The sequence below is a fragment of the Lepus europaeus genome, chromosome 1, assembly GCF_033115175.1.
Source record: "Lepus europaeus isolate LE1 chromosome 1, mLepTim1.pri, whole genome shotgun sequence".
NCBI lineage: Eukaryota > Metazoa > Chordata > Mammalia > Lagomorpha > Leporidae > Lepus > Lepus europaeus.
This window is the reverse complement of record NC_084827.1, coordinates 43,547,391-43,574,140: the sequence shown is the minus strand read 5'-3', so window position 1 is coordinate 43,574,140 and position 26,750 is coordinate 43,547,391. Positions and strand designations below refer to the sequence as shown.

General features: G+C 45.5%; 1 protein-coding gene across 1 annotated transcript in view; it reads left to right on the top strand.

Moving 5' to 3' along the window:
- FBXL13 (F-box and leucine rich repeat protein 13) overlaps positions 1–26,750 on the top strand; it is a 251,473-nt gene that overhangs the window by 500 nt on the left and 224,223 nt on the right. Inside the window, exons 2-3 of the mRNA XM_062212179.1 lie at positions 21,594–21,697; positions 22,576–22,666. Coding sequence (XP_062068163.1) covers positions 21,594–21,697; positions 22,576–22,666 — 195 coding nt within the window. The remainder of the gene's footprint in view (positions 1–21,593; positions 21,698–22,575; positions 22,667–26,750) is intronic.

The following is a 26,750-nucleotide window of genomic DNA, read 5'->3' as shown; positions in this document are numbered from 1 at the left end:
CGAATCTGCAGCCGAGCTCCTGAGTTAACTCTTGGGGTCGTCTGCAGGATTCGTCTCAGGCCCCTGTGGAGCTTGCTTCCCGCCAGAGGACGGGATTCAGGGGTGACAGTGAGTGGCCTTGTCTGCCTGGGCAACACCCCCCTGTCCCGGGAGTGGGCCAAAGTGGATGGTGCCTGTTAGTATAGAAAAGGCATTGCATGGCCGGCGCCACAGCTCACTTGGCTAACCCTCCGCCTGCGGCGCCGGCACACCGGGTTCTAGTCCCGGTTGCTCCTCTTCCAGTCCAGCTCTCTGCTGTGGCCCGGGAAGGCAGTGGAGGATGGCCCAGGTGCTTGGGCCCTGCATCTGCATCTGCATGGGAGACCAGGAGGAAGCACCTGGCTCCTGGCTTCAGATTGGCACAACGCCCTGGCCATAGCAGCCATTTGGGGGTTGAACCAACGGAAGGAAGACCTTTCTCTCTGTTTCCCTCTCTCACTGTCTAACTCTGCCTGTCAAAAAAATTAAAAAAAAAAAAAAAAGAAAAGACATTGCATGGGACCTTAGAGAAGGATGCCTGGGCAGCGGCAGGGGCTGTGCGGTGGGTCTTCCTGGTGGAAACGACTGGTGGAAACCACTGCTAGGTTATAGGGCATTCCTTGGGGGATGAGGAGACAGGAAAATCGAAAGGTGAGGGAAGATGGCATTCTGGCCCTGGAAGTCGAGGTCGCTGTCCTCCAAGCCACACCTGACTCTGGAGATAAACCGGTGGTGGTGGTGGTGGTGGTGGTCAGGTCCTGGATGACGAATATAATGCTGAGTCTCTGATGCTGTTCCAGGCCTGCCTGGTTGTCACCCAAAAAATTAAGACTCAGCAATGGAAAGTTCCACAGGGACAGCTGCAGCCCTCCCACCCCCACCCCCCAGGAGGTGGAGCCTTCAGTGTTCTGCCTGTATACTCAGGTGGAAATACTGGATCTGGAGTCTACAGTTAGGCAGAAGGCCTCTGAATCCATTGCAGCTTGGCTGCTCCAACTGAGGGATGTAAGGGTGGACACACCCGTCATATGGCAGGGCATCTGCCCTTGTAGACTCGATTCTGGTGGGAGCCCACACGGTATAGCTTAATGCCTGGGGCCATCAGCAGGTGGCAGATGTATGCCGAACTACAGCAGGTGTTGCAAAAGTTGGGGCCAGATAAAGAAGTTTTTATTGCAGGGATGTGGGATCTTGGGCTGCAGACTGCTCCCACTGCCCTGTCTGGCCTCCTGGTGGTGATTCTAGCCACCCATTGGCCAGCCTGTTGCTATGATTATCTGTACCATTGCTTATTTGGGGGAGGCAGAAACAGTGCACACTCAGAAGGGGGTGCGGGCCACAACTAGAGAAGAAAGAAGGCAAAGAACCAATCAGGGTCACTTGAACCCAGATGTGGGTCGATTTTCTGGCAGCAGGGACAGACAGGGAAAAATTAGCCGGGAAGGCTAATTTGAATTATGGCAACAATGAAAACTGCAATGATAGTTTCAGCCATCAAAGAAGCCCAATTTGAGTACAGCATCCAAGTGGACACCAGGAGGCTGAACAGGATGGTAACAGGATTTTCTTTCCTTTTTTTGTGTGTGTGTGAAAGATTTATTTATTTATTTGAAAAACAGAATTAGAGAGAGAGAGATCTTCTGTCGAGAGAGAGAGAGAGAGAGAGAGAGAGAGATCTTCTGTCTACTGGTTCACTCCCCAAATGCCGCAATGGCTAGAGCTGGACTGATCCGAAGCCAGGAACCAGGAGCTTCTTCCCGGTCTCCCACATGGGTGCAGGGGCCCAGAGACTTCCTTTCCCAGGTGTATTAACAGGGAGCTGGATTGGAAGTGGAGCAGCAGGGACTCTAACCAGGTCCACGTGGGTTGCCACTGCAACTTTGCTGCTTTACCGACTATGCCACAGTGCTGGTTCCCCCTTTCTTTTTCTTAAAGATTTACTTATTTATTTGGAAGGCAGAGTTAGGGAGAGTGAGAGTTTACAGGATTTCTAAGTGACCCTGAGCCGTCTGAAGTGACTAACAACTGGACATCTCAATTCAGTTATGGACAAGGCCAAGGTTCCTTCTTGGCTGAGACTTGTGGGGACCAGAGACCTCGTGTAGAATTGGCTATTCACTGACCCACTTCTAACAGCCATCAAGTGCTGGCATTAGTTCACACAGGGGCCGATGAACATTCTACTGCTATCCTTAGAGGTTTCTGGGTCTCCTGGTAGTCATAGATAATTATGGGGGTCGTGCTATCCAGATAAAAGAAGTAAACCTGCCCCTGAGAATCAGGCGTCTGCCACCTTGAGAATGCACTGTGTGTGTATGCCCTGTACCTGAGCACCTACTGGTATTGATGCTCTCCAGGGCTTATGGCTAAAAACTGCAATAGGGGAGTTCTGCCTGTGAGTACCTGTGGCTAAAGTTACATTGAGGGGCTGGCGCTGTGGCGTAGCAGTGCTGGCATCCCATATGGGCACTGGTTTGAGTCCCAGCTGCTCCACTTCTGATCCAGCTCTCTGCTGTGGCCTGGGAGAGCAGTGGAAGATGGCCTGAGTCCTTGGGCTCCTGCACCCATGTGGGAGACCCAGAAGAAGCTCCTGGCTCCTGGCTTCAGGTTGGTGCACCTCTGGCCATTGTGGCCATCTGGGGAGTGAACCAGCAGATGGAAGACCTCTCTCTCTCTCTCTCTCTCTCTTTCTCTTTCTCTCTCTCCCTCTGTCTCTGTCTCTCTCTCTCTTTTCTCTAACTCTGCCTTTCAAATAAATAAAGCTTTAAAAAATAAAAAAGTTGCACCGAGGGGGCACCCTGCCCACCCGCTGTTACAGTTGCCCACGCCTAATCAGGTGATGAATACCACTAAGTATAAACTGCCAAAAGGTCCTGAGGAAATTACTGGAACATTCGGGGAACTGGAGAAGATAAGCATCATTAGGCCTGTTTAATTCACCAGTACGGCCTATAAGGAAGCAAGATGGGACATGGCAGATGATGGTGGAATACCAAAAGTTTAATAAAATTGTATCTCTCTTGCATGTGGCGTGATTCCATTCATTTTTTTTTTTTTAAATCTTGATGTTCCTTTATTGGAGCATGATTCCTAACCAGCACACAGTGAGGGATTCACTCCAGACCTGGGCACAACGCACACTCCCCATCCCAACGAGCCTGTCACACTTCGCCAAATCCAAAAGCTTTGGATTTGTCCAGGGTGCTTAATAATTCATCTGTGAAAAAAGTGGCATTTAACTTCAGCCCACTCACAGCGTTCAAAAGCTTATCCACTTAGGGACATTCTCAAAGACGCTCTGTACAAGGGCAGTGGACATCATCCCACCAGGACCGAGGCAACACCCCCAGCCTCAACGGGGACTGTTCTACTGACAGTCTCTGCCCGTGGGCCATACTGAAGCGCCAGTGAAGACCCGACAGTGACCGTCTCATGTCTCCCTTGGTGTCAAGAGCACCAGGTCTGTCTGATGGTGGTGGCAGCCACTAATATATTCAAGTAAATAAAAGCCCATTTTAAAAAAACTGCCAATTTGGTAAAAGTCAACAGTACCACATACTCAGAACTCAGCTGAGCAAGATGCTCTCCAAACGATGTGATATTTTAAGAAACCAAAGGCAAGCTGTGCCCATGGTTCCCAGGTATGGGGAGACAATAATACATTAATTCAAACCCCTTTACTGGTGATTCCATTCATAAGCAGTATTATGGACTGTCTCAGCCATGAACTTGGGACCTATCATTATTGTTTTAGATTTAGCCAATGCCTTCTTCTCTATTGAAATACCTCCTGAGAGTCAGGACCAATTAACTTTCACATGGGACGACTGGCAACAGATCCTGACTGTTCTTCTACAAGGTCATCTACGTTGCCCCACCTTGTATGGATTTGGCACAATGGCCAGTACCCTTGACAATGTGTGTCAGTGATGTGATGAACCTGACTTTCTTTTAGAGTTGGAAGCAGCCATACTCGCTTTGCTGAACCATTTAAAGATGGGTGGCTGGGCAGTTAATGAGTCAGGGACCAGGACTGTGTCAAATTCTTGGAAGCTGTCTGGTTGGGTAAGGTGAAGGTCATTCCTGAGACTGTGATAAACAAACTCAGCCCTTTCCCATCCCGATGACAGGAGTAAAGCAGTTGTAGGAGTTTATAGGATTTTTGGGATATCGGAGATACTGTCCCATGAGTGGCACAGATTCTGAGACCCTTGTACTGCTTGGTGAAGAAGGGCATCAGTTGGGAATGGGGTGAGCAAGAGCAAGCAGCCTTCACAGTGGCTACGCAAAATGTGCGAGCTGCCGGGCCCTCAATGTTTCATCCAACCCGCCCCTGTGACTTTAACATGCATGTCGCTGCGGAAGGGTTTGGTTGGGGACTTTGGCAGTGGTAAAAGAGGCTGAGGTGGCCCATTGGGGTTTTGGTCCCAGTTATGGAAATGAGCAGAGATTTGGTATTCCTTGATCCAAACACAGCGCTATGTGGTATATGCTGCTTTGATGACTACTGCAAGGATAACGGGCACCGCCCCTGTTATTTTGTTATTTGTTATTTTGTTATTTTATCCTCTCATTGGCTAAATAAGAGACTGGGCAGTGCAACCACATGGTAAAACAGCACAAGTGCTCACACTGGCAACGTGGGGAGCCTTCCTGCAACAGCAGGGAGTTCTAAATGCAAGCCCATTGTGGGCTGAATTAGAAGGACTTGGGGCCAGTGACTTAGTTAACTGACAGCACTCTTGAGCTATGGAACCAGTACCTAGTCCACTACTGGCCTGGTCTGGTCCACTCCTGCTGATCTCTGCAGTTGCCTGGTACATGGATGGATCTAGCAGAGGACACCCTGCACAGTGGATCGTGGTCCCCTTCCAGCCTTCCATGAAATGATTTGGTGAGAGTCAAGTCATCAGCAAAGTAGTCAGTCATCAGGCTGGCTGGTTGCTGTCAATGAGCACTCGCCTGTGATTTGCAGGATCAGCTGGGCTGTCTCTCAGACCCTAACTGGATATTGTTTAGGCATGTAAAAAATTGGACGGTCATGCACCAACATTTATGGGACCAACCATGTGGTAAGACCTGTGGGAGATGGAACACAAGGAGAAAATCACTGTATACCCTATGACAGGTCGCACGCCCCTTGGCCATCTAGGGGATGATGAATCTGATACCCTAGCTAAGGTGCGTTGGTTGGAAAAGGCACCAGAAACTCATGTTTCCCAGTGGTTACATCAGTGGTTGCTATATGCAGGACAAAAAGACTATGTGGGCTACCTACCAGTAGGGTTCTAGATGCTTGCAAAAGCTGTACCATCTGTTCCCAGGAGCATCTCCACCAAGTACCAGTGGCCACTAGAACTGTGATACAGTGGCCACTGGAACTGCGAATGTCCCTTGAAAGGTGGCAAGTGGAATTTTGGACCTTTGCCCCAATCTGATGGGTGCAAGTATGCTGTTACCTGTGTAGATGCTGCTGTGGGACTGCTTTTTGCAGTTCCCATTAGGTGGCGATCCTGCATGCCTTGGAAAGATTATTTGCCATGTATGGAAGACCACAGGTTATTGAGAGTGGCTGAGGGACTCATTTTACAGGCTTAGGAGTGCAAAGTTGGGGTAAACATCTAGGGAGGCATTGATTGGAAACTGCGTGCACCATACCGTCTCCAAGAAACCAGCATGACTGAATGATAGAATGGCCTGTTGAAGCATGGCCTCAGAAAGGAAGCTAACTCAGGCTCCCTGGTGGGATGACCTGTGGCCTGTGTTAGGGTGATTAAATGGCCGGCCCTGGGCAGGAGCACCAGCCCCTGTGGAGGCTTTGCTGCATCATTCAGCAGTACCCATTCAACTCCTGGTGCAAACCACTGACCTCCTGCTGAAGCCAGGTTTTGGAAGACTAAGCAGTGTGTTGTTACCTACCCCTGTGGCTTTAGAGACCGGGAGTGTGTATGTGACACCTGGAAGTGGCTATGGAAAATATGAGAAGCTAACAGCAAGGCCTGATTTGCCTTGCAGTTGCCATAGGGAGCAGGAATAAAATGTGACCTGGGTGTGACACCATGGGTAATGGCCACTAGGCCCCCTGTGGTCCAGGGACATTACCCATGCAAAGAAGGGGCCACTACCTTGCTTATTGGCACATTTGTTCGAACTTTATAGCTATTGTTAGCTTCTCCAGTATCCCTACATGTGAAAGATTACCTGTCAAAACCTGTGCCCCACAAAGTCTGATAGAAGAGGCTGGGATGACTCCTTTTGCCAACTGTAGCATTGTCCCAAGTCTCTTGCTTGTATCCTACCCAGTGCTTGAGATTTACCATTGTTGGTGTTGCTTACTTCTTTGTCTTATTGTCCTTAGCTTGGTGGCTGCGCACACCCTGGCTGACTGGGCACACATGTGCACCCAGCTGCCTATCAGATCCACAGCTGGACTGCTGAAGCCACTGACAAAAACTGGACTTGGTTGAAAGGATGAAATTCTTCTGACCCATTGTGGAACTACACCTGGATAGAAGAGAAGTAGTCTGGACACTAACTGGCACTTTGATATAGGATACTGTGTTGCAAATGGCTTCTGTTGCCCCACCATGCTGGCCATCTCCCAATTATCTTTGCTTACACTGTTCTTTAGTCATCTGCTCCTATGATCCATACTTTTGACTCTTTTATCTTTTATTGTTTCATCTGTGAAGTCTCTGTTTCTTCCTCATCTCACTTTCCTTCTAAGCTCACTCTTTCTAGAACTACTTTTTTTTTTTTTAACAATTTTTAAAATTTATTTGAATTACAGAGTTGAGAGAGAGAGAGAGAGAAAGTCTTCATGATATTTCAGTTACCCATTGCTGTATAACACAAAGCTGTAAAACTCAGGGGCTTAACTCAAAAGGAATTATTTACTTTGCTCAAAAATTTGAAATTCTGGCAAGTTTTCTAGGGACAGCTTATATTTGTCCCATGTGTTCAGCTGGGATGGATCAACAAGGGGTAGAAGGTGTTCTTTTAAAATGATTCACTTGCATGCCTAGGAAGCTGGTGCTGGCTTTTGGCTGGGTGTTCAGCTGGAGCTGTGAACCAGGAGCCTTGGTTGCTCTCCATGTGGGCCTCTCCATAGGCTCTTGGACTTCCTTACAGTATGATAGCTGGGTTCTAAGAGCAAGCATCCCCAGATAGAACTGGCAGAAGTTATACTACTATTTTAGACTTTGGCTTGGAAGGCAATGTAATATTATTTATACTGAGCTGCAAGGGATGGGAACATCAAATCCATTTATTGATGAGAAGCATATGAGAGTCACATTGCAAAAGGAACATATGGCTTGGGAGATATTGTCATAGCCATTTGGGAAAATATGAATGCATCTGCTGTTCTTGGCTTGTTCTTATAGGGGGTGGGGATTACTATCAAGTTGGATCTCAGACTATCTGAGAATAAGATATAGATCACAAGAGCATCACCTAGTAAATGGGCCTCAGTCTCTCAATAATTATCTCCTCTTCTTTTGCTTTTTCCTTTTCTGTCTGTGCTCCTCAGGAGCAAATCTGTAGTTGGCATTAGGTTGCCCATGCAACATCCGTTCCCTGCCTGCAACAACCTCTTCCGTCACATGGCCCGTAAACTTCAAGGACATTGATTCTCCTCACCTGTATTAGCTTCCTGTTATTACAACTAAAACACCCGAGAAAAGCTACTTAGGAAGAAGAAGGTTTATTTCAGCTCACAGCCTGTGAGGTTCAAACCAAGACTAGGTGGCCCCATCAGTCTGATGTCTGGTGAGGGTGTTGGAGCAGATGTGGAGGAGTGATCACATGGTGAGCCAGAAAAGCAGAAAGAGAGAGAGAGAGAGAGAGAGAGAGAGAACACTCTGTGCCCACATGTGTAAGGTCTCTCCTTATGAAGACATCATGATTTGATAATAGAGTCTCCAACCTAACAACCTAATCACTTCCCAAGGCCCCGCCTTCAAGGATCATGCTTGGATTAAGTTCTATTTGCATAGGAGGTTAGCACAAGGGTCTTTGGAGGGGGAAACACAAACTGCCGTCCAAACCATAACACCATCCCTGGGATTGGACCCTGACATTAGTGCGCCATTGTATTAAACTCAGGCTGAAGCTTGATTTACCTTTGAGTGTCTAGTGGTAGGAGCCAATACATTTCATGCTGAATTGAGACTTGTTACTTAAACGTAAAGCAGCTGAAACAGTAGAAGAGGATTCTCTCTCTTTTGATAAGATGGCCTAGGTTTGACTCTTAACTTTACCAATTATTAATTGGATGACTTTGATTAAGTTTTAAAATTTCTGTTCCTCAGTTTTCTTTATAGTAATATTTCAGATGTATGAGATTCAGAGTGGGAGAAAGTGATTGTGAAAGGGAAAAGTAGGAAAAGAAAGTTCCAAAGGGTGTCCTCAGATCAATTTTAGGGAAGAATACATAGGGAGGGCAAGGATCTGCAAGTGGATTTCTTTATACCATTCATGTCCCCATGTCCCTTGGGAAGCCTTTTGTGGACTCTAAGAGTTTCACACACTCAGCTTAAAAACTGCTACATGGTATGTTCAATTCAACTTAGATAAATTTCACTTTTAAAAGATTTGTTTATTATTTATTTGAAAGATAGGATTAGAGAGAGGGAGACAGAGAGATTGTCCATCTGCTGATTCACTCCCCAGATGGCCACAACAGCCAAGGCTGGGCCAGGCTGAAGCCAGGAGCTGGGAGCTTCTTCCAGGTCTCCCACACACGTGCAGGGGCCCAAGAACTCAGGCCATCTTCCACTATTTTTCCCAGGTGTATTGGTAGGGTGCTGGATTGGAAATGGATCAGCCGAGTCTCGAACCAGTATGGGATGTTGGCACTGTAAGGTGGCAGCACTACCTGTTACACCACAGCACCAGCTCCCCAAAATGTCATTTAAAAAATATACTTGCTTCTTGACATTAGCCAGCTTTTTCCTAGGGGAATGTCAAGAGTGGTCACCTAAGGGGGTGTACATTAGGCCATTTGATCAGCAGATATTTGCTTACCATCTACTATGTGCTAGTAAAAAACATCTTGTTCCTTAACCACTTAGAGCTGTGACTCTGAAGCTGCCTCTAGCCCAAACTTTTCTCCTGAATTCTCTAAGCATTTGTCTATTTGGGTGTCTAATAAACACATTAAGGAGGTAAAAAGACTAGATGAAACTAATTTTAACTATATTTTCTGTAAACCAATCTATTTAAAATATAGTCATTTCAACATGGGCTTATAAACTAATAGTAAATCTTTAAAATTGGACATCTACTTTATACTTCTAGCATATCTCAATTTGGACTAGCCGTATTTGAAGTACTCAGGGTAGCCAATAGCTGCTATATTGGACAATGCAGGTCTAAAATATGAAGAGTCTTCAAAATATTCATGGAAAATAGGTATTGTGTAGGAAAAAAACTTATACATGGATTTCAAAATTTTCTTATTTGAACTGATTTGTTATATCTCGGAAGGATCTAGTTTGAAGTACTAAGAAGGACAAGACTTCGATTTGAGGGTCTTGCATTGTGGTGCAGTAGTTTAAGCCATTGCTTACACTGCTGGCATTCTGTATCGGAGAACCAGTTTGTCCTGGATGCTCTACTTCAGATCCAGCTTCCTGGTAATGAGCCTGGGAAAGCAGTGGAAGATGGCACAAGTACTTGGGCACCTGTTACCCATGTGGAAGACCTGGATGAAGTTCCTGGCTCCTAGCTTTGGCCTGGCCTACCCCTGGACATTTAAGCCATTTGGGGACTGCAGCAGCAGATGAAAGATCTCTGCTTTTCTCCCTCTTTCTCTGTAACTCTGCTTTTAAATAAACAAACAAAATAAAATAAAAAGACTTAGATTTGAAAGAGCCCCTATTGGAACAACATGAATTCTGTTAAAATGGAAGCAAGAATAAACATCAAATTTATGGTAAGGCTTGGGTGGAAGAATGACAAAATCATTGATGCTTATGAAAAGTTGATGGGGACAGTGCCCCCAAAGAAATGAGCAATTTTCAAATGGATAGCTCATTGTAAGAAGGGATGAAGGGCCGGCCTGTGACACAGTGGATTAAACCACTGTTTGTGATGCTGGCGTCCCATATTGGTGTGCCCCTTCAAGACCTGGTTGCTTTGCTTCCAATTCAACTTCCTGCTCACGCACCTGGGAAAGCAGTGGAAGATAACCCACCAAGTACTTGGGCCTCTGCCATCCATGTGAGAGAGCAGAATGGAGTTCCTGGTTCCTGGCTTTGGCCTAGCCCAGACCTAGCTGCTGTGGCCATTAGGGGGAATGATACAGTGGATGGAAGATCTCTCTTTGCCTTTCCCTCTTTGTGTTTTTATTTTATTTTTTTAGACAGGCAGAGTGGACAGTGAGAGAGACAGAGAGAAAGGTCTTCCTTTGCCGTTGGTTCACCCTCCAATGGCCGCCACAGCCGGCGCACTGCGGCCGGCACACCGCGCTGATCCAAAGGCAGGAGCCAGGTGCTTCTCCTGGTCTCCCATGGGGTGCAGGGCCCAAGCACATGGGCCATCCTCCACTGCACTCCCTGGCCATAGCAGAGAGCTGGCCTGGAAGAGGGACAACCGGGACAGAATCCGGCGCCCCAACCGGGACTAGAACCTGGTGTGCCGGCGCCGCAAGGCAGAGGATTAGCCTATTGAGCCGCCGCGCCGGCTGCCTTTCCCTCTTTGTCACTCTGCCTTTCAGATATTTAAATACATAAATCAACAAGACAAGGTGTGAGGCCTGCAGCAGCAGACCCCTCGAACCAGTTTGTAGGCAAAGGCTTCACTGTGTTTGTGCTCTCTGTGAAGAGAACAGATGGTTAACAGCAGAACTGGCTAGCCATGTAGATTAGTCCCATGCACTCAGTTCTGACTGAGAGATTAAAGTGGTGTGCACTTTCCCAATGGGTTCCAAACTTGATGTACCCAGATCAACTGAAGACAAAAGCACAACTTGCTTTTTTTTTTTTTTTGAGCATGTAAAACATGTTTTCTTGCCCTTTAAAGGGTTCAGGGTTTGGTTTTAAATCATCAGTCTGTCTCTCCTACCATGTCAGATTGGCTTCAACCAGCAGCGCTTCATTAAATCCCAAAGAAAAACTTCTTTCAGTTTTGCAGGAAAAAAAGACAGTTTTGAGAACAATTAACCTTAGTCTGTAATTTCAAAGAAAATGATGGCTAATATTTCATGTTGCTTTATACACTCTTCTACTCACACAGAACCAGGAATGTTAGTTTTCCTCACCTACCAAGTACTGATACTGATGGACACTGTGCACAAATGTATAGACACACACACACACACATACCCTCTCCCCAAACAACAGAATTTATAGCATGGCAAAGGGGAAATTTTTGTTATGTTATTGGTCAAAACCCTTGGCGTCAACAGTCTATCTGAACTTAGACGGTATGCTTTTTTAATCTTGAGTTTATGTTAATTGCATCTATTTATCATGTTCTGAAATAAAGAACTTTAGATAGTACCATCATTTTTCCCTCAACATTCTTGAAAGAATTTCAAAAAGCATGATTTTGTTTTGTTTTCTGGGGTGGATGGGGATAGAATTTAGATTTTCATTTAGCTAAAAATCAAAACAACTCTGATAATAGGAAATAGTTCACATAGCCGGCCAACATCTGAGGTATCATCAGTGTGAGACAAGGTCCCGTTCCATTCCTACTGGCCGCGCCAATGCTATGGTTCTGCACAGGAAGTTCCAGCAGGACAAGATGACTCCAAGCTTGTATGCAGAGCCTGAGCAGCAGGGCATTAATAAGCTTGTAGAATCTCAGTGCAAAGAGTTCAAGAACACCTGAGGTGCCCTTCCACCTGCTTCATCAGTGCCGCCCAGCCACAGCTGCCTTCCACAACGGAGCCGAGAAACAGCCTGTCTAGATCAGCACACTGAACCCAGCACAAAATGTGCACAAATGCTTGTGTATACCATTTCCCAAACAACGCAGGCCGTCTGCTGCTCACTGGGCTGCTTGATGTCTCTGTTATGGCCTATGGACACATAGTCACTAGGTGTTGCTGGTTTTGAAAACCTAGTAAAGTAACAAGGCAATCAGTGGTTAAACTGAACTGTACATACAAGTGGCAATTTGGAAAAACACCTACCACAGGCATTTCTCAAGCCTAAAATACTGTGGATTTAGAGTACAAGTAATCCTAAAATAAAAAATTTAAACTACTAGCATTCTCTGACATCATTAGACAGAAGATCAGAGGAGAGCTACAGCCACAGCTCTACAGGGCGCAAAAACTGTGCTAACTCAGCCTGGGTGCCTCGAGTCTCCCTTTAGAAAACTAGTTCCGGCCGGCGCCATGGCTTAATAGGCTAATCCTCTGCCTTGCGGCGCCGGCACACTGGGTTCTAGTCCCGGTTGGGGCACCGGATTCTGTCCTGGTTGCCCCTCTTCCAGGCCAGCTCTCTACTATGGCCCGGGAAGGCAGTGGAGGATGGCCCAAGTCCTTGGGCCCTGCACCCGCATGGGAGACCAGGAGAAGCACCTGGATCAGCACAGTGCGCTGGCCACAGCGGCCATTGAAGGGTGAACCAATGGCAAAAAGGAAGACCTTTCTCTCTGTCTCTCTCACTGTCTAAACTGCCTGTCAAAAAAAACCAAACAAACTAGTTCCGGGGATGCCCACTTAGCTTCATTGGTTGGGAAAGAGAAGAACTCAGTTCTCAGCTAAGTTCTTCAAGAGACTTCTCTTAAAATGCCATTTTTCCACTAATTTACCAAAACAAAAATCCAAATGATATGTCTTGGCTATTGCCTATACATATATATACAACCACTGAAAAGCAGAACTTTCTTTCTTTTTTTTTTTTTTGACAGAGTGGACAGTGAGAGAGAGAGAGAGAGAGAAAGGTCTTTCTTTTCCATTGGTTCACCCCCAATGGCCGCTGCGGCCGGCGCGCTGTGGCCGGCGCGCTGTGGCCGGCGCACCGCGCTGATCTGAAGCCAGGAGCCAGGTGCTTCCCCTGGTCTCCCATGCGGGTGCAGGGCCCAAGCACTTGGGCCATCCTCCACTGCACTCCCGGGCCATAGCAGAGCTGGACTGAAAGAGGAGCGACCGCGACAGAATCCGGCACCCCAACCGGGACTAGAACCCAAGGTGCCGGCACTGCAGGTGGAGGATTAGCCTAGTGAGCTGTGGCGCTGGTGGAGAACTTTCAATACAAGTATTAGACAATTGAAATAATGATCCTGGATTATTGCTTGCACTATAACAGGGACCTAGGGAAAGCTAGATATTGTGGATAAAGTGTCTACAAAGTTATTAAGTAAGTATATTTAATCGTTGTATCTGAATGCAAACAGTGCTGTTCGATTTTAATGTCTGGGAAAGATGAAGAGTTTACAAAACTAGATCCCTCCAGCAGAGGGCACACTTAAACTACAAATCATGATTTTAAAAGTTTTTTTTTTTTTTTTATGATTTCATGAAAAGTTTTTATGCTTTACTTCTTTCAAGATTTAATTGGCAATCTGTATTTTTTTAAAAAAATATTTATTTAGTTATTTAAATGGTAAAGTGACACAGAGGGAGAGACAGAGAGAAAGAGATCTTATATCCATTGGTTCACTCGCCAAGTGGCCACAGTGACTGAGGCTGCGCCAGGCCAAAGCTAAGAGTCTGGAACTTCATCCAGGTCTCCCACGTGGGTGGTAGGGGCCCAAGTACTCTGGCCATCTTCTGCTGCCTTCCCAGGCACATCAATAGGGAGCAGGATCAGAAGCAGAGCAGCTGGGACTTGAACCACTCTGATACGGATACTGGCATTGCACAGTGGCTTATTCCAATGCACCACAACACTGACCCTGCCAATTTGAATTTTTTAAAATATTGCATTTATTTAAAAATCACATAGAGCCTATCATTGGATCAGTATTTTTTTTTTTAAATTGATTTTATTTATTTGAAAGAGTTACAGAGAGAGGTAGAGCCAGTGAGAGAGGGAGGTCTTCTATCCCCTGGTTCACTCCCCCAAATGGCCACAACAGCCAGAGCTGAACTGATCTGAAGCCAGGAGTCAGGAGCTTTCTTTGGGTCCCCCATGCAGGTGCAGGGGACCAAGGCCTTGAGCCATCTTCTACTGCTTTCCCAGGCCATAGCAGAGCACTGGATCGGAAGTGGAGCAACCGGGGCTTGAACCGGCACCCATATAGGATGCTGGCTCTGCAGGCTACCCGCTACACCACAGCACCAGCCCAGACAAATATTTTTTTTAAATATATATTTATTTGAAAGGCAGAGTGACAGAAGCAGAGGAAAAGAGATGTTCCAGTCAGTTGGTACATTCCTTCAATGTCCACAACAACCAGACGGAAGCCAAGAGCCCAGACCTCTGTTGGGATCTCCTGCGTGGGTGGCAGGGCCTCAGGTTCTTGGGCCATCATCTGCTGTGTCCTGGCATATTAGCAGGAAGAAAGATCAGAAGCAGAGTAGCTGAGACTTGAACCAGGTACTCCCATACGGCCTGCAAGTGTCCCAAGTAGTGGCCTAACCTGCTACTACCATGCTTGCTCCTCACTAGGCAATTTTTTAGGGACTTATTGGTGGACACACTTGTCTGGAGTTCCTGGCTGCGGAGCAAGGTCTGCAGGAGAGGACTTGCTTGCACTAACTGATTTGGCTGGAGCTTGGGGCCAGGAGGATGTGGTTTCTCTGAGGGGTAGTTATCTTTGCTGAGTCCCCTCAGCCTAACCAACAAGTTCACAGAAGCAGTTCCTGAGGTGAATCCACAGGGTATTGAACAAATAAAAAATATTCATTTATTACTTCTGCAGTTACAACTCACTCATCTAGGGATTAGCGGCAGGGGCTGCTTCCCCGTTGGGACAGCACAATCCAGCAGGTGTCACAGTCAGCTCCTCCCATGTCCAGTCTGCTTTAAAACCTCCGTAAGTCTGGCCCGAGGGACCCTTCTGGATGTCTGGGGCCAGATGGCCTTTTTCAGTGATCTTCAGGATACTTTATTGATGGGGTTTCTGCAATTAAAACTTGGTCCCCTTGATTTAAATGTCAACAGGACAGAGAAGATTTTTTTCAGCTTTTTAATGTACTGACTTCCATAAATACAACTTTTTTTTTTTTTTTAAATTTATTTGACAGATAAACAGAGAGAGAGAAAGGTCTTCCTTCTGTTGGCTCACCCTCCAAATGGCCACTACGGCTGGCGCTGCGCTGATCCAAATCCAGGAGCCAGGTGCTTCCTCCTGGTCTACCATGCAGGTGCAGGGGCCCAAGTACCTGGGCCATCCTCCACTGCCCTCCCAGGCCACAGCAGAGAGCTGGACTGGAAGAGGAGCAATTGGGATTAGAACCTGGCACCCATATGGGATGCCGGTGCCACAGGCGGAAGATTAACCAAGTGAGCCATGGCGACACCCCCCCATAAATACAACTTTAAGATATCCCCCTAACTTGACAGCATGCTGACTCCCTCCCCATTCCAGAGGGAGATGTCAGTCATTTGTGAGATGCCACTCTGGACTCATTGCAGAGGTTAGGGATGGGGAATGGGAAAGTAGAAGGGACTCGGAACGATGGTTAGGAACTGAAACCTGTCCCCAAGTAAGGGGTTTTGTGATTGTGATTGTGACGTTGCTTTTTTTTTTTTTTTTTTGACAGGCAGAGTGGATAGTGAGAGAGAGAGACAGAGAGGAAGGTCTTCCTTTTTGCCATTGGTTCACCCTCCAATGGCCGCTGCGGCCAGCGCACTGTGGCTGGTGCTTCACGCTGATCTGAAGCCAGGTGCCAGGTGCTTCTCCTGTTCTCCCATGCAGGTGCAGGGCCCAAGCACTTGGGCCATCCTCCACTGCCTTCCCGGGCCATAGCAGAGAGCTGGCCTGGAAGAGCGGCCACCGGGATAGAATCCGGCGCCCCAACCGGGACTAGAACCCGGTGTGCCGGCGCCGCAAGGCGGAGGATTAGCCTGTTAAGCCACCGCGCGGGCCATGACGTTGCATTTTAAAAAAACAATCTCATTTTTTTTTTAAAAGGCAGAGAACTACCTTTTATGAATTATTTGCCATCTCTTTAAAAGAAGAGTATGTTTCTGAATTTATATATGAATAAAATATTCTCAGATAGATGAAGAAGCGGCCCACCACACCCCACAACCCCTCCTCTGTGACCACACATATTCTGGTGGAAGAAAGACAGGTACACAATTTTGTGTGAATGCATGGTAGTGGCAAGTAGAAAAGGAGAAGCCCAAAACCTATCAGCTCTTGGGGCTGGTGTTGTGGCGCAGTGACTTAAGCTGTTTCCTGCAACACCAGCATCCCGTGTGAATGCTGGCTCAAGTCCGGCTGCTCTACTGCCAATCCAGCTCCCTGATAATGTGCCTAGGAAAGCAGCAGAAGATGGTCCAAGTGCTTGGGCCCCTGCCACCCACATGGAAGGCCCAGGTGAAGTTTCAGGCTCCAACTGAAGCTTGGCTCAGCCCTGGCTGTTGTAGCCTTTTGGGGACTGAACCAGTGGCTGAAAGATCTTTCTCTCTCTCCCTCTCTCTAACTCTTTCAAATAAATCTTTTTTTTAGAAAAGAAAAAGGAAATGTATCAGTTCTTGTGCAACAGGGATGCCTACTTGCACACACACTACTATTATGCCAACATGGAATTCATCTTCTGAGAAAGAGAACATTTTATGATTGCAGACCTCCAAGGAGAAGAAGCAAGTACTGTCAATGTCCAAATTAGTCTCTGCTCAGAAAGGGGTTTGGGAATTCATGGAGTCAGGGTAAATGGGGTGTAACTGAACTAAGAGACTGAACTATGACTCAACTAAGAGACTGAACATGACAGGTGCAGAGGAAAGGGATGGGAAAGTCCTTTGAGCATGCGCCTTAACAAACCTTGCCTGTACGTGCAGTGCCTTTCAAGGATGGCTGCTGAAACACTGGGGATGTGTATTTTAACATCGTAATGAACCATAAGGTAACTCTGTGGTCAGTCTGAGTGGGTCTGCTCAAGCTCCAGTCACAAGGTTGGCTACAGCCAGTTCCGTTTGGTTTTAACAGGGACCTTCAACAGCTCAGCAGATTTTCAGCAAAAACAACTACTGTGGGACAGCAAGTTACTGTGCAACAGGCAAACGACTCTTACCAGCTGCTGGTGTGATAGGAAGCTGAGGGGCACTTGCTGTTAAGCAAAAGGGAGGGGACCTGTTGTTGTCCATGGTTTCACTCTGTGGACCACCCAGCCCTTCTTTGTGTCCTCTGTGAAATCCAGAAGCCAGAATATACCATCCAAAGTCAAGGTCATCCCTAATGGGATGATGAGAGCAAACTCTACTGGGACTCTGAGTAGACGGATGGCCGTCTCTGACCTTTGGCTGTGAGATTGGTCTTTCTGGGGTTTCACTGTCTAGAGGGTCTAGAGGAGGACCCAGTCCAGGCCCTGGTATAGGATGCTGGCGTCTTCACAGAGTGGCCTTGGCTTCTGTTCTCTTACATTCACCCTTTAATACTTCAAACTGGTCTGTGCTCCGGGGGCTTGGCTTTTCCTGTTTCCCCACCTGTAAGCCTCCTGCCCTCTCATTGCACTTGGGCATTTCTGCAACAGCTGAGGCCCCCACAAGCATTTGGTAATCAATTTTATCTCTGCATTCTTGGAGCACTTTTTATATTACTGCTTAGGCCCATAGCGTATTTTACCATGTTTATCTCAGTATCTAAAAAGATAGGATGCGATTTCTTTAGTGTCTTGCATCTGTTTTCGTTCTATCAAGTTCTCTCTCCTAGTGATTTTCACCAAAATGCATTTGTTTTAACCTCTTCCATTCAATCTGGTATAATGTCAGTTTTCCTCTTTCTGTTTTTGTCTTTCTCTATCATCACACTGAACTCGAGTGGAATAAAGGAATATTTCGAAGTTTTTTTCTTTGTCCAAGTTTTTTCTTCTAATGGAGATAACAGTGACCAGTGGAATGGTTCAAAATAATGTTGATGACTTGTTATATGATCTAATGAGTGCCTATTTTGTGCCAGACAATGTTCAAAGCAGTTTACATATATTCATTTAATTTATTTTCATGGTAGTCCTATGGCATATATGAATTTATTATTTTATTAAAATTTATTTATGTGAAAGATATATGTATATATAGTGTATATATATATGTATATATATATATATATATATATATATATATATATATGAAAGAGAGAGATTGAGAGTACATTCCCATCTGTTAGTTCTCCCCCCAAGTGCCAGAAATGGCCTGGTGTCAGAGCAAGGAACCAGGAACTCAAGCCAAAGCTCATACGGGTATCTGGGACCCAGCTCCCTGGGCCATCATTGCTACCTTCCAGGGTCTGCATTAGCAGAAATGCTTTAATCAGGATCTTGAGCTTGAACTTGACCCCAGTACTCTGATATGGAGTGTGTGAGTATGTCTTAATTGGTGTCTCACACATTAGGCCAAACACCTGCCTCTGTATCTCATTTTAGTTGAGGGAATACAAGATATAGCAGTAACTTGTCAGAAGTTACACACAGAAAAATTGCAAATTTGGGATTTAAACCTAGTGGTCTCCACTTACTGCATTATCTTGCTCTTTGCAAGACAGGTTGGGGACCAGCATTGTGGCATAGGGGGTTAAGCCACTGCCTGCAATCCCATATGAGTGCTGTTTGAGTCCCAGCTGCTCCACTTTTGATCCAGCTCCCTGCTAATGGCCAGGGAAAGCAACAGAAGATGGCCCATATGCTTGGGCTCCTGCATCCCTATGGGAGACCTGGAAGGAGTTTGAGGCTCCTGGCTATGATCTGGCCCACCCCAGCTGTTGTGGCCATTTCGGGACTAAATTAGAGGGTGGAAGGTTTTTTTCTCTGTCTCTCCCTCTTTCTCTGTAACTGTGCTTTTCAAATAAATAAACAAATCTTTAAAAAAAAAAAAAAGGAAGGAAGGAAGGAGAGAAAGAAAAAGAAAGAAAGAAAGAGAGAGAGAAAGAGAAGGTTGTTGTGGAAAGGAATGGAAGCAACCATCCTAGAGAAAGCTGTATTTGTCCTCAATATCCAGAACATCTTTTAGATTAGAATATTTGAGAGATATGGGGACAGAGATTTGGGAAGCAGAGCCAAAGGAAGTGGAGGACTGTGTGATTGTTTTGTGAATTTTTAAGCATGAGGAAGCCAATCAGAATAATTAAGTCATTGTGTTTTTTGTCCTTGGTTGTTTGTAAATTTTTATTAAGAGGGCTAGCTAAATAATCCTGATTAGTGAATCAGCCATCCATCTTGTAGGGTCGTTTGCATATTTTGCTTCTGTTTATGATAAAGACTAAATTCATAGCTTTATGATTTTTAGTTTCACTAAACAGAAAAAAAAGCCACTGATTCATTTTCTGTGCTGTCCTGTTGGCATGTTGCCAAATGCTGTTCACTGTTAATATATAAAATCTCATGCTGTCTTATATTGTTCCATAGTAAAAGATGAACAATGAGTTTACTTGTGCAAAAAATGAATGTTTCAATTCTGCTAGTTCCATATGTCCTTGATTAGTATTCCAGTCATCTTAACTTGACTTCTGCAGAATAGGTTTTTGGGAAAAATAATTTTCTGATCTGTGGAGCTTGGAAGTATATAAAGAAATAAACAAGTTGTAATATTCTGTAAACAGACCTCAGCTTTCTTAAACATTCATAATAAGGCTGAACTCCAGTATGGCACTAGTTTTTAGACTTTAGCATACATAGGAATCATGGACACAGCTTATTAAAATGCTGGGTTCTAGGCCCCATCCCCAGAGCCCAGCCTCTGCCCCCATCGTGGTTGATGTAGATGCCCTCGGAGTCCCAGAATTAGATGGAAGAGGAGATGTGGAGTGGAGAGTCCAGAAACCCAGTACTCTGGGGATCCAGGCACAGAAGTGTCAGGGAGCAGATGGGCTTTTCAGGGAGCTGCGGGAAGTCTGGCCTCCAGGCAAGAGAAGACTTGAGCTCTTCCGGCGGGTTCCACATGGGACCCGCTGTTGCTGGCTCTTGAAGTAATAGATGAGTGTTTGAATTCAACTTGCGACAGTGGTGAGGACCAGTGATCTCCTGTGCAGCCACGTGGTCTGCAGATGGCTGAGTTTCACCGTGGGCAGCTGGGATGGGGCTGGGTTGGGAGGCGGAGCTGGAGAGGGAGGGGGATCACAGCCATAACCATTTTGCCATTGTCTGAAAGGGTGGGTTCCTGGCCTGCAGGAACACAGAGTTGTTACGAAAGGGGAAATTGCATTATGCAGGATCCAATTAGGAAAAATTGTCCTCTTTTGGGAGTGGGAACTGCTGAGTCTAAGACAAAGGCCCCAGGCCTGGGTCTGCTAACTCTTGGCCTGCAGGGGTGGGAAGAACTGCCCTGCAGAAGTCAAAGGGTGGGATTATTTGGTTCCTTAAATACAGGAGCAGGAAAGAAGCCAGCAGCAGTGATTCCTGCGTAGGAGAAGAGCCAAAGAAAATGTTTCCACCCCCAGTGTGCACACACTAGACCTCACTGGAGACCGGGAGAGGGAACTGAGACATGCCTAAGGAGCAGGCCTGGCAGTCTCTGTGTCCTGTAACCTTCCTGCCTGCCTCCTATGGAGAAGTCTGCAGGGATTCTGTGTCTCTCTCCAGTACTTTTAACTAGAACTTTCTTTTAGGGGACCTTATAGAGGAAAATGAGACAACAGTGGCTTTCTGAGTTCCATAACACATGTTTTAAATGTTATCTTAGGTCTAGGAAGGCATTTGTTTCTCTCCTATGCATACTGTGCCAGTTTTTCAAATCTGTATACCCTGGAGATATACATACAAATGCATTTTTCAGAGTTCTTATTTGCACAGTAGATTTTTTAAAAAAAAATTTATTTTGTCTGAAAGGCAGAATGAAAGAGAGAGAGGGGGCTGGACAGGGTTCACTCCATAAAAGGGTACAATAGCTGGGGCTGGGCCACACTGAAGCCCAAGCCAGGAACTCCATCTGGTCTCTCACTGAGTGCTGGGGCCTAACGTCATTTTCTGCTGCTTTCCAAGGTGGATCAGAAGTGGAGCAGCTGGGACTTAAACCAGGGTTCGGATATGGGATGGTAGCATCACAGGCTGTGGCTTAACCTGCTGAGCCCCCGTGCTGGCCTCTGAATGCACAATAGCGTTTGATGACTGGTTTTCTCAACCACTTTTAGGTTGAGTCTGGGAAATATTCTACCTTTAAAAAAACGAGTCCTTGGTTTTAAAAGGGTAGAAACCCTAGAGCCAAAGCATCACAACCATTTCTTCATTTGGGTATAAAGAGCTTGCTCATCATAGAACGCACAGCACTGTCCAGTGACTCTTTTTTGTGCCTTATTTGATAGACATTTTAGAGAGGGGCAAGGTAAACAAACTGTGCCTTGATTTGACTTTAGAAAAATATTAATCTTGAATAAATACAGAGGGGTTTGTGAAAAGCAGATCTGCTTAAAACCTGGCGTGTTGTTTGACTTTGTGATCATATGAGAAGTCTGTGTCCTGCTCAGTAAGAACATGCCAATTCAGAAGCAGTGACTCTTTCCCCTGTTTTGCCCAGGCGCTGTTATGCGGTCTACTTGTCATGTGTCCCGAGGATCCACTGCAGTATTTAGAGGAAATGATCATAGCTATAATGGAAAATGGTCTGGAAAGTCTTCTTTGGTAGGTATTGTTTTGGTTTGTAAGAGGGAAGTGTTTTCTTTTGAAGGCAAAGCATTCATTGTACAGTGGTTGTAATGAGGTTTTGCCAGTGAAGGTTTTCAGTACCCACATTGCTACAGAATCCGTCCACAGGCTATTTTAGGCCCAGAGGTTTATTATTTTTTATTTTTTTATTTTTTGACAGGCAGAGTGGACAGTGAGAGACAGACAGAGAGAAAGGTCTTCCTTTACCGTTGGTTCACCCTCCAATGGCCGCTACGGCCGGCAGGCTGCGGCCGGCGCACCGCGCTGATCCAAAGCCAGGAGCCAGGTGCTTCTCCTGGTCTCCTATGCAGGTGCAGGGCCCAAGCACCTGGGCCATCCTCCTCTGCACTCCCGGGCCACAGCAGAGAGCTGGCCTGGAAGAGGGGCAACCGGGACAGAATCTGGTGCCCAACTGGGACAGAATCTGGCGCCCGACTGGGACTAGAACCCGGTGTGCCGGTGCCGCAAGGTGGAGGATTAGCCTAGTGAGCCACGGCCGGCCTTAGGCCCAGAGGTTTAAACAGGAATAATTTGTCCACTGGTTTTCGACTTGGAAAATACAGTGTACCTCATCAGTGACCTGTGTTCACAGGACAGTTTATTTCAGGTTGGGGATAAAGAAAGGCGTGGCCTTCTTGAAGGGTACAGCAGTATCTCAGGTGTGGAGGGTGGGAGGGGGAGGCAGAGGTGTGGTTTGAAGAATCCTCCAGGTGACTGTGTTCTGCTTCTGCAGGAGGGATGTGTCTCTGCCCCCCCCCCCTTCTCCTCCACCCACAAGAACCAGTGATATAATTATGGAGCCGGGTACTGGACGTGAAGTTACTTTTTGACCTTGTTTTATGATTTTATTCAAGGGACATGTGCATTGATCCATCAATGAGACCGAAACTCCAAAGATTATCCAAAACTTACTTGGAACAACTTTTTGGACTGGATGATCAGCTGGTAATTATTAGTAACCAAGCATTTCTAAAATATGTATGTTAAATTTTGATGGAAGTTTCCCACATGGACTTTAGATTTGATGGGAGATGTAAGGTCTGATTGTTTTTGGAATTGGGAACACCTAGAAAAGCACTTACACACAGCCACATTCACAGGCACACCCACAGTAGCCTCCCTAAATTTCCAGGAAGCACTGCTCTTGCTCCTAAGATCTTTCCCCTTTCTTTTTCTCATGATTCTTTGTAATGGTAAAACAGCTCTATGGAAACTTTTTTTTTTTTTAATGTTTTTTAGAGCTGTATTTGTTTGTTTGAAAATCAGAGTTACAGAAAGAGAGGGAGAGGGAAAAACAGAGAGAGGATCTTCAGTTTGCTGGTTCACTTCTCAAATGGTCACAATGCTTGAGGCTGGGTCAGGCTGAAATCAGGAGGCAGGAACTCCTTCCTGGTCTCCCACATTGGCCACAGGGGCCCAGATTCTTGGGCCATTATCTGCTGCTTTCTCAGGTGTATTAGCAGGGAGCTGGATCAGAAGTGGTCTCGAACCAGCCCTCATATGGGATGCCAGTGTTGCAGGGAACAGCTCAATCTGCTGTGCCACAATGCCAATCCTTATGGATACTTCAAAGGAGAGGATTTTCTTTCCTTTCCAGTCAGCTTCCTCTGTGTTCTGTCTCCCTCCATTCTCTTCGGCATCTGCCTACTTGGGTTAAGGGTTAAGAGAATGATGCCCATAAAGACGGGGCTAAAACATGAACAAGATCAAACATAAAAGCTGGCCCTGATTGTGAAAGGAACAACCAGCTCCAGCTGCTGGTTTGGATCCTGTAGAGAGGACATGGAAGTAAGTCAAGACATGGAAACTTCTAGAACAAAAACTATGTCTCTAAGAAAAGCTAACATAGCCAACGGCATGCAAGGTGAGCAGCACTAGCACCAATGTGAGTGTGATCTTTCTCCATCCCAGGGCTGCTGTCAGGGTAAGCCCAGCAGGGCTTGAGTGCTGTTGGTGAAGCCGGGCATTGTGAAGTGCACTCAGGGCCGCGTTCAAAGTGGGTGCTGAGAACCAGAACCCATTTGTAGCATCTGCATAGACGGACAGGTGGAGAGTCACACTGGTCCCCATCCATGGTCTGCGACAGAGGAGCAGAGGGATGGGCCGATTCTGCCAAGCCTGGAGTGGTTAGGAGGCAGCACTGCACTAGGCAGAAGCCCCATGTCCAAGTCCAAGTTGGTCTGCATCATGGTGTGTGGGGTAGTCGCTGTATTTGCTATGGACTGTGGATATCTGCAGCCAGGTTCTTGGAGATGTTCTTAGCCAGGGGCTAAGGGGGAGTTCTAGGGCATGGGATTCTGGATCCTCTCTCATCTCCACCCCTACACTCTTGGAATAGTTTTTGTTTTGTTTTGTTTTAGTATATTCAGAATACAGCTCGAGAACCATTGGTAAAAGATGCTAAAATGTTTGCAGACCACTGTTGTAGAGGGATATGTCAGTATTTTCACAAGAATCTCAACATAAAATCAAGTTGTGTCCAATGTCTAGCTGGAGGTCTTCTATGTGGGTGCAGGGTCCCAAGGACTTGGGCCATCTTCTTCTGCTTTCCCAGGCCATAGCAGAGAGCTGGACCTTGTTGATGTGCTTGGGATTGAGCCCCAGCTACTTCCTATACAGCTTCTTACAAATGCACCTGGGAGGCAGCAGAAGATGTCCAAGTACTTAGGTTCTTGCCACCTATGTGGGAGAACCAGTTATGAGTTCCTAGCTCCTGGCTTTGGCCTGGCCCAGCCCCGATTGTTGTAGCCATTTGGGTAGTGAATGTGGATGATGGAAGATCTCTTTCTTTCTCTCCCTCTCTCTCTATCACTCTGCCTTTCAAATAAATAAACTTAAAAAAAAAACTAGCCATAATACCATCACCTTTAGACAATTAGTTATTTTTAAAAAGAGGAATTCTTGGAAATATTTCGTGACCTTGAAAGTATAAAGGATAAAATGTTGGAAGCTGCTCCCAACTTTTAAAGGAGTTTAACAGTTTGCTAAAACATAGAAAAGCATTCCTGCTTCTTATTGTAAGTTGGAAAACATAGGAATTACATGTGGGTTTGCAGCAGCAGTGAGGAAAATGCCTAAAGTTAGAGAGGAATGTGAATCTCCAGTTACCTATGGTTGCTGGTTAGGAGGACTCAGCCTTGACTTGATCTAGATTAATGCAATTATGCTTCATCTGAGAGGAAAATAAACGTTTTTTTTTCCTTCCAAGAAGTAAAATGCTTTAGTCCTCAGTGTTTCTGATATTTTTAAATATAGTGCTCTAAATAAATATTAGCTTTACTTTTTTTCACTTTCCTTCCCCATACAGTTTCCTATTTAACTTCCAGTAATAGAGTTTCTAATGTTTCATTGAAAAAAATTAAAATTTGCCAGAGAGACAGAGAACGTCCATTCACTGCCTCTCCCCTCAAATGCCTGCTGTAGCTGGGGTGGAAGCCAGGAGCCGGAAGGCGGTCCAGGTCTCCCATGTTGGTGGCAGGATCCAGTCATCAGAGCCATCAGCACGGCTTCCCATGGAGTGCTTAGCCCTCTGATCCAGCATCCCAGGCCATCCCAGTCAGCATCCTGGCTGCTAGGCTGGACTCCTGCTCCTATAAAACATTTTAAACGTTATGAACAACTATAATTTTCCATGGATTACTAAGATTGCTTTGCAAGGTTTTACCATGTCACATACATAGCCCTGTATGGTGAGGGCTGTCTCTGTATGTCTATTTATAAAATATAAAAGTCTCAGAGAAGAGTAAATACAAGAAGCAGTAAGTAAGCCTAATAGTCACCAAAAAAGTAGGAATTGTTCTCCTAACCAAGAAGGGAAAGACCATTTAATTGTGTGAAAGGGTCAGTAATGGAAGGTGAGCACTAACTTGACTGATTTGATTCTCATTTCTTAGGAAATGGGATCTCCAGATGGACCTACTAATTGTGAAAGGAGACATGTATAACACTTAAAAACTCCTTTTATGATGGAAAACTTTAACCATAACACAAAAGTACATCCAGCTTGAACAATGATCAGCATTTTGCCCATCTTGTTAATTTGTTCTGTTTCCTCCTTCATGGTTGGAGTATTAGGAAGCAAATCCAAAAATTGTATTATTTTACTGTTAAATACTTTAGTGTGCATCTCTAAGAGGAAATGGCGTTTTTGGAGAAAATAAACACAGTGCCATTGTCTTCCATAATGAAAACCAGTAATTCCTGAATATCATCTAGTACTGATTATATCCAGATATATATTCCATATTTGAGTTTCCCAAATTGTCTAAGAAATGTCCTTTTATGTATGACTCTGTTCAAACCAGAATGCATATAGTGTTTGCTGTATTGCCTTTGGTTGTCGTCTAATGTCTCTTGTAATAGACATTTCTCTTGTGTTATATTTTTCCCATGCCAGTTCTTTATTGAAGGAAACAGACCTGTTTTTCTGTAAAATGTCGCACATTCTCGTTGTTTCCTCTGTGTCATTTTACTCTGTTTCCTGCATTTCCTGGAGACTGGGACTTAGAGCAAGAAGCTTGATTCCATGCAGGTTCTTTCTTACCCCCTTTCTTCTTTTGCTGCCAAGAATACTGCATGGGGGTGTGGCGTTCTTCCTAGTGCATCACATCAGGAGGTACTATGGTCTGGTTGACCCACTGTCAGTGAACCTTGGATCATTAGAAGTCTATAGGACATGTATAGACATTAACATAATTGCTCACTAGTTGAATCCTAGAGGAGTTTCAGGAGCCTACGATGGTTTCAGAATGACTGTACTCCAGAATCACTAAGGATAAGAACACCAAATGCAGTTTAAGAAAACTGTGATTCTTTTTTAGCTTCAAGATCTACATATCCTATCAGGTATTTGCAGCAAAAGTGATAATTTTTTGTTACCGAAAATAAGTCCTTATATTATTTGATGACTGTCTATATTTCTCTTTAATATAATTATGTTTTTGCAGTTATGTAACATTACAAAACAATATAATGAATATTGAGGTGATTATTATTTAATTATTTTTGAAAGATGTATTTATTTATTTGA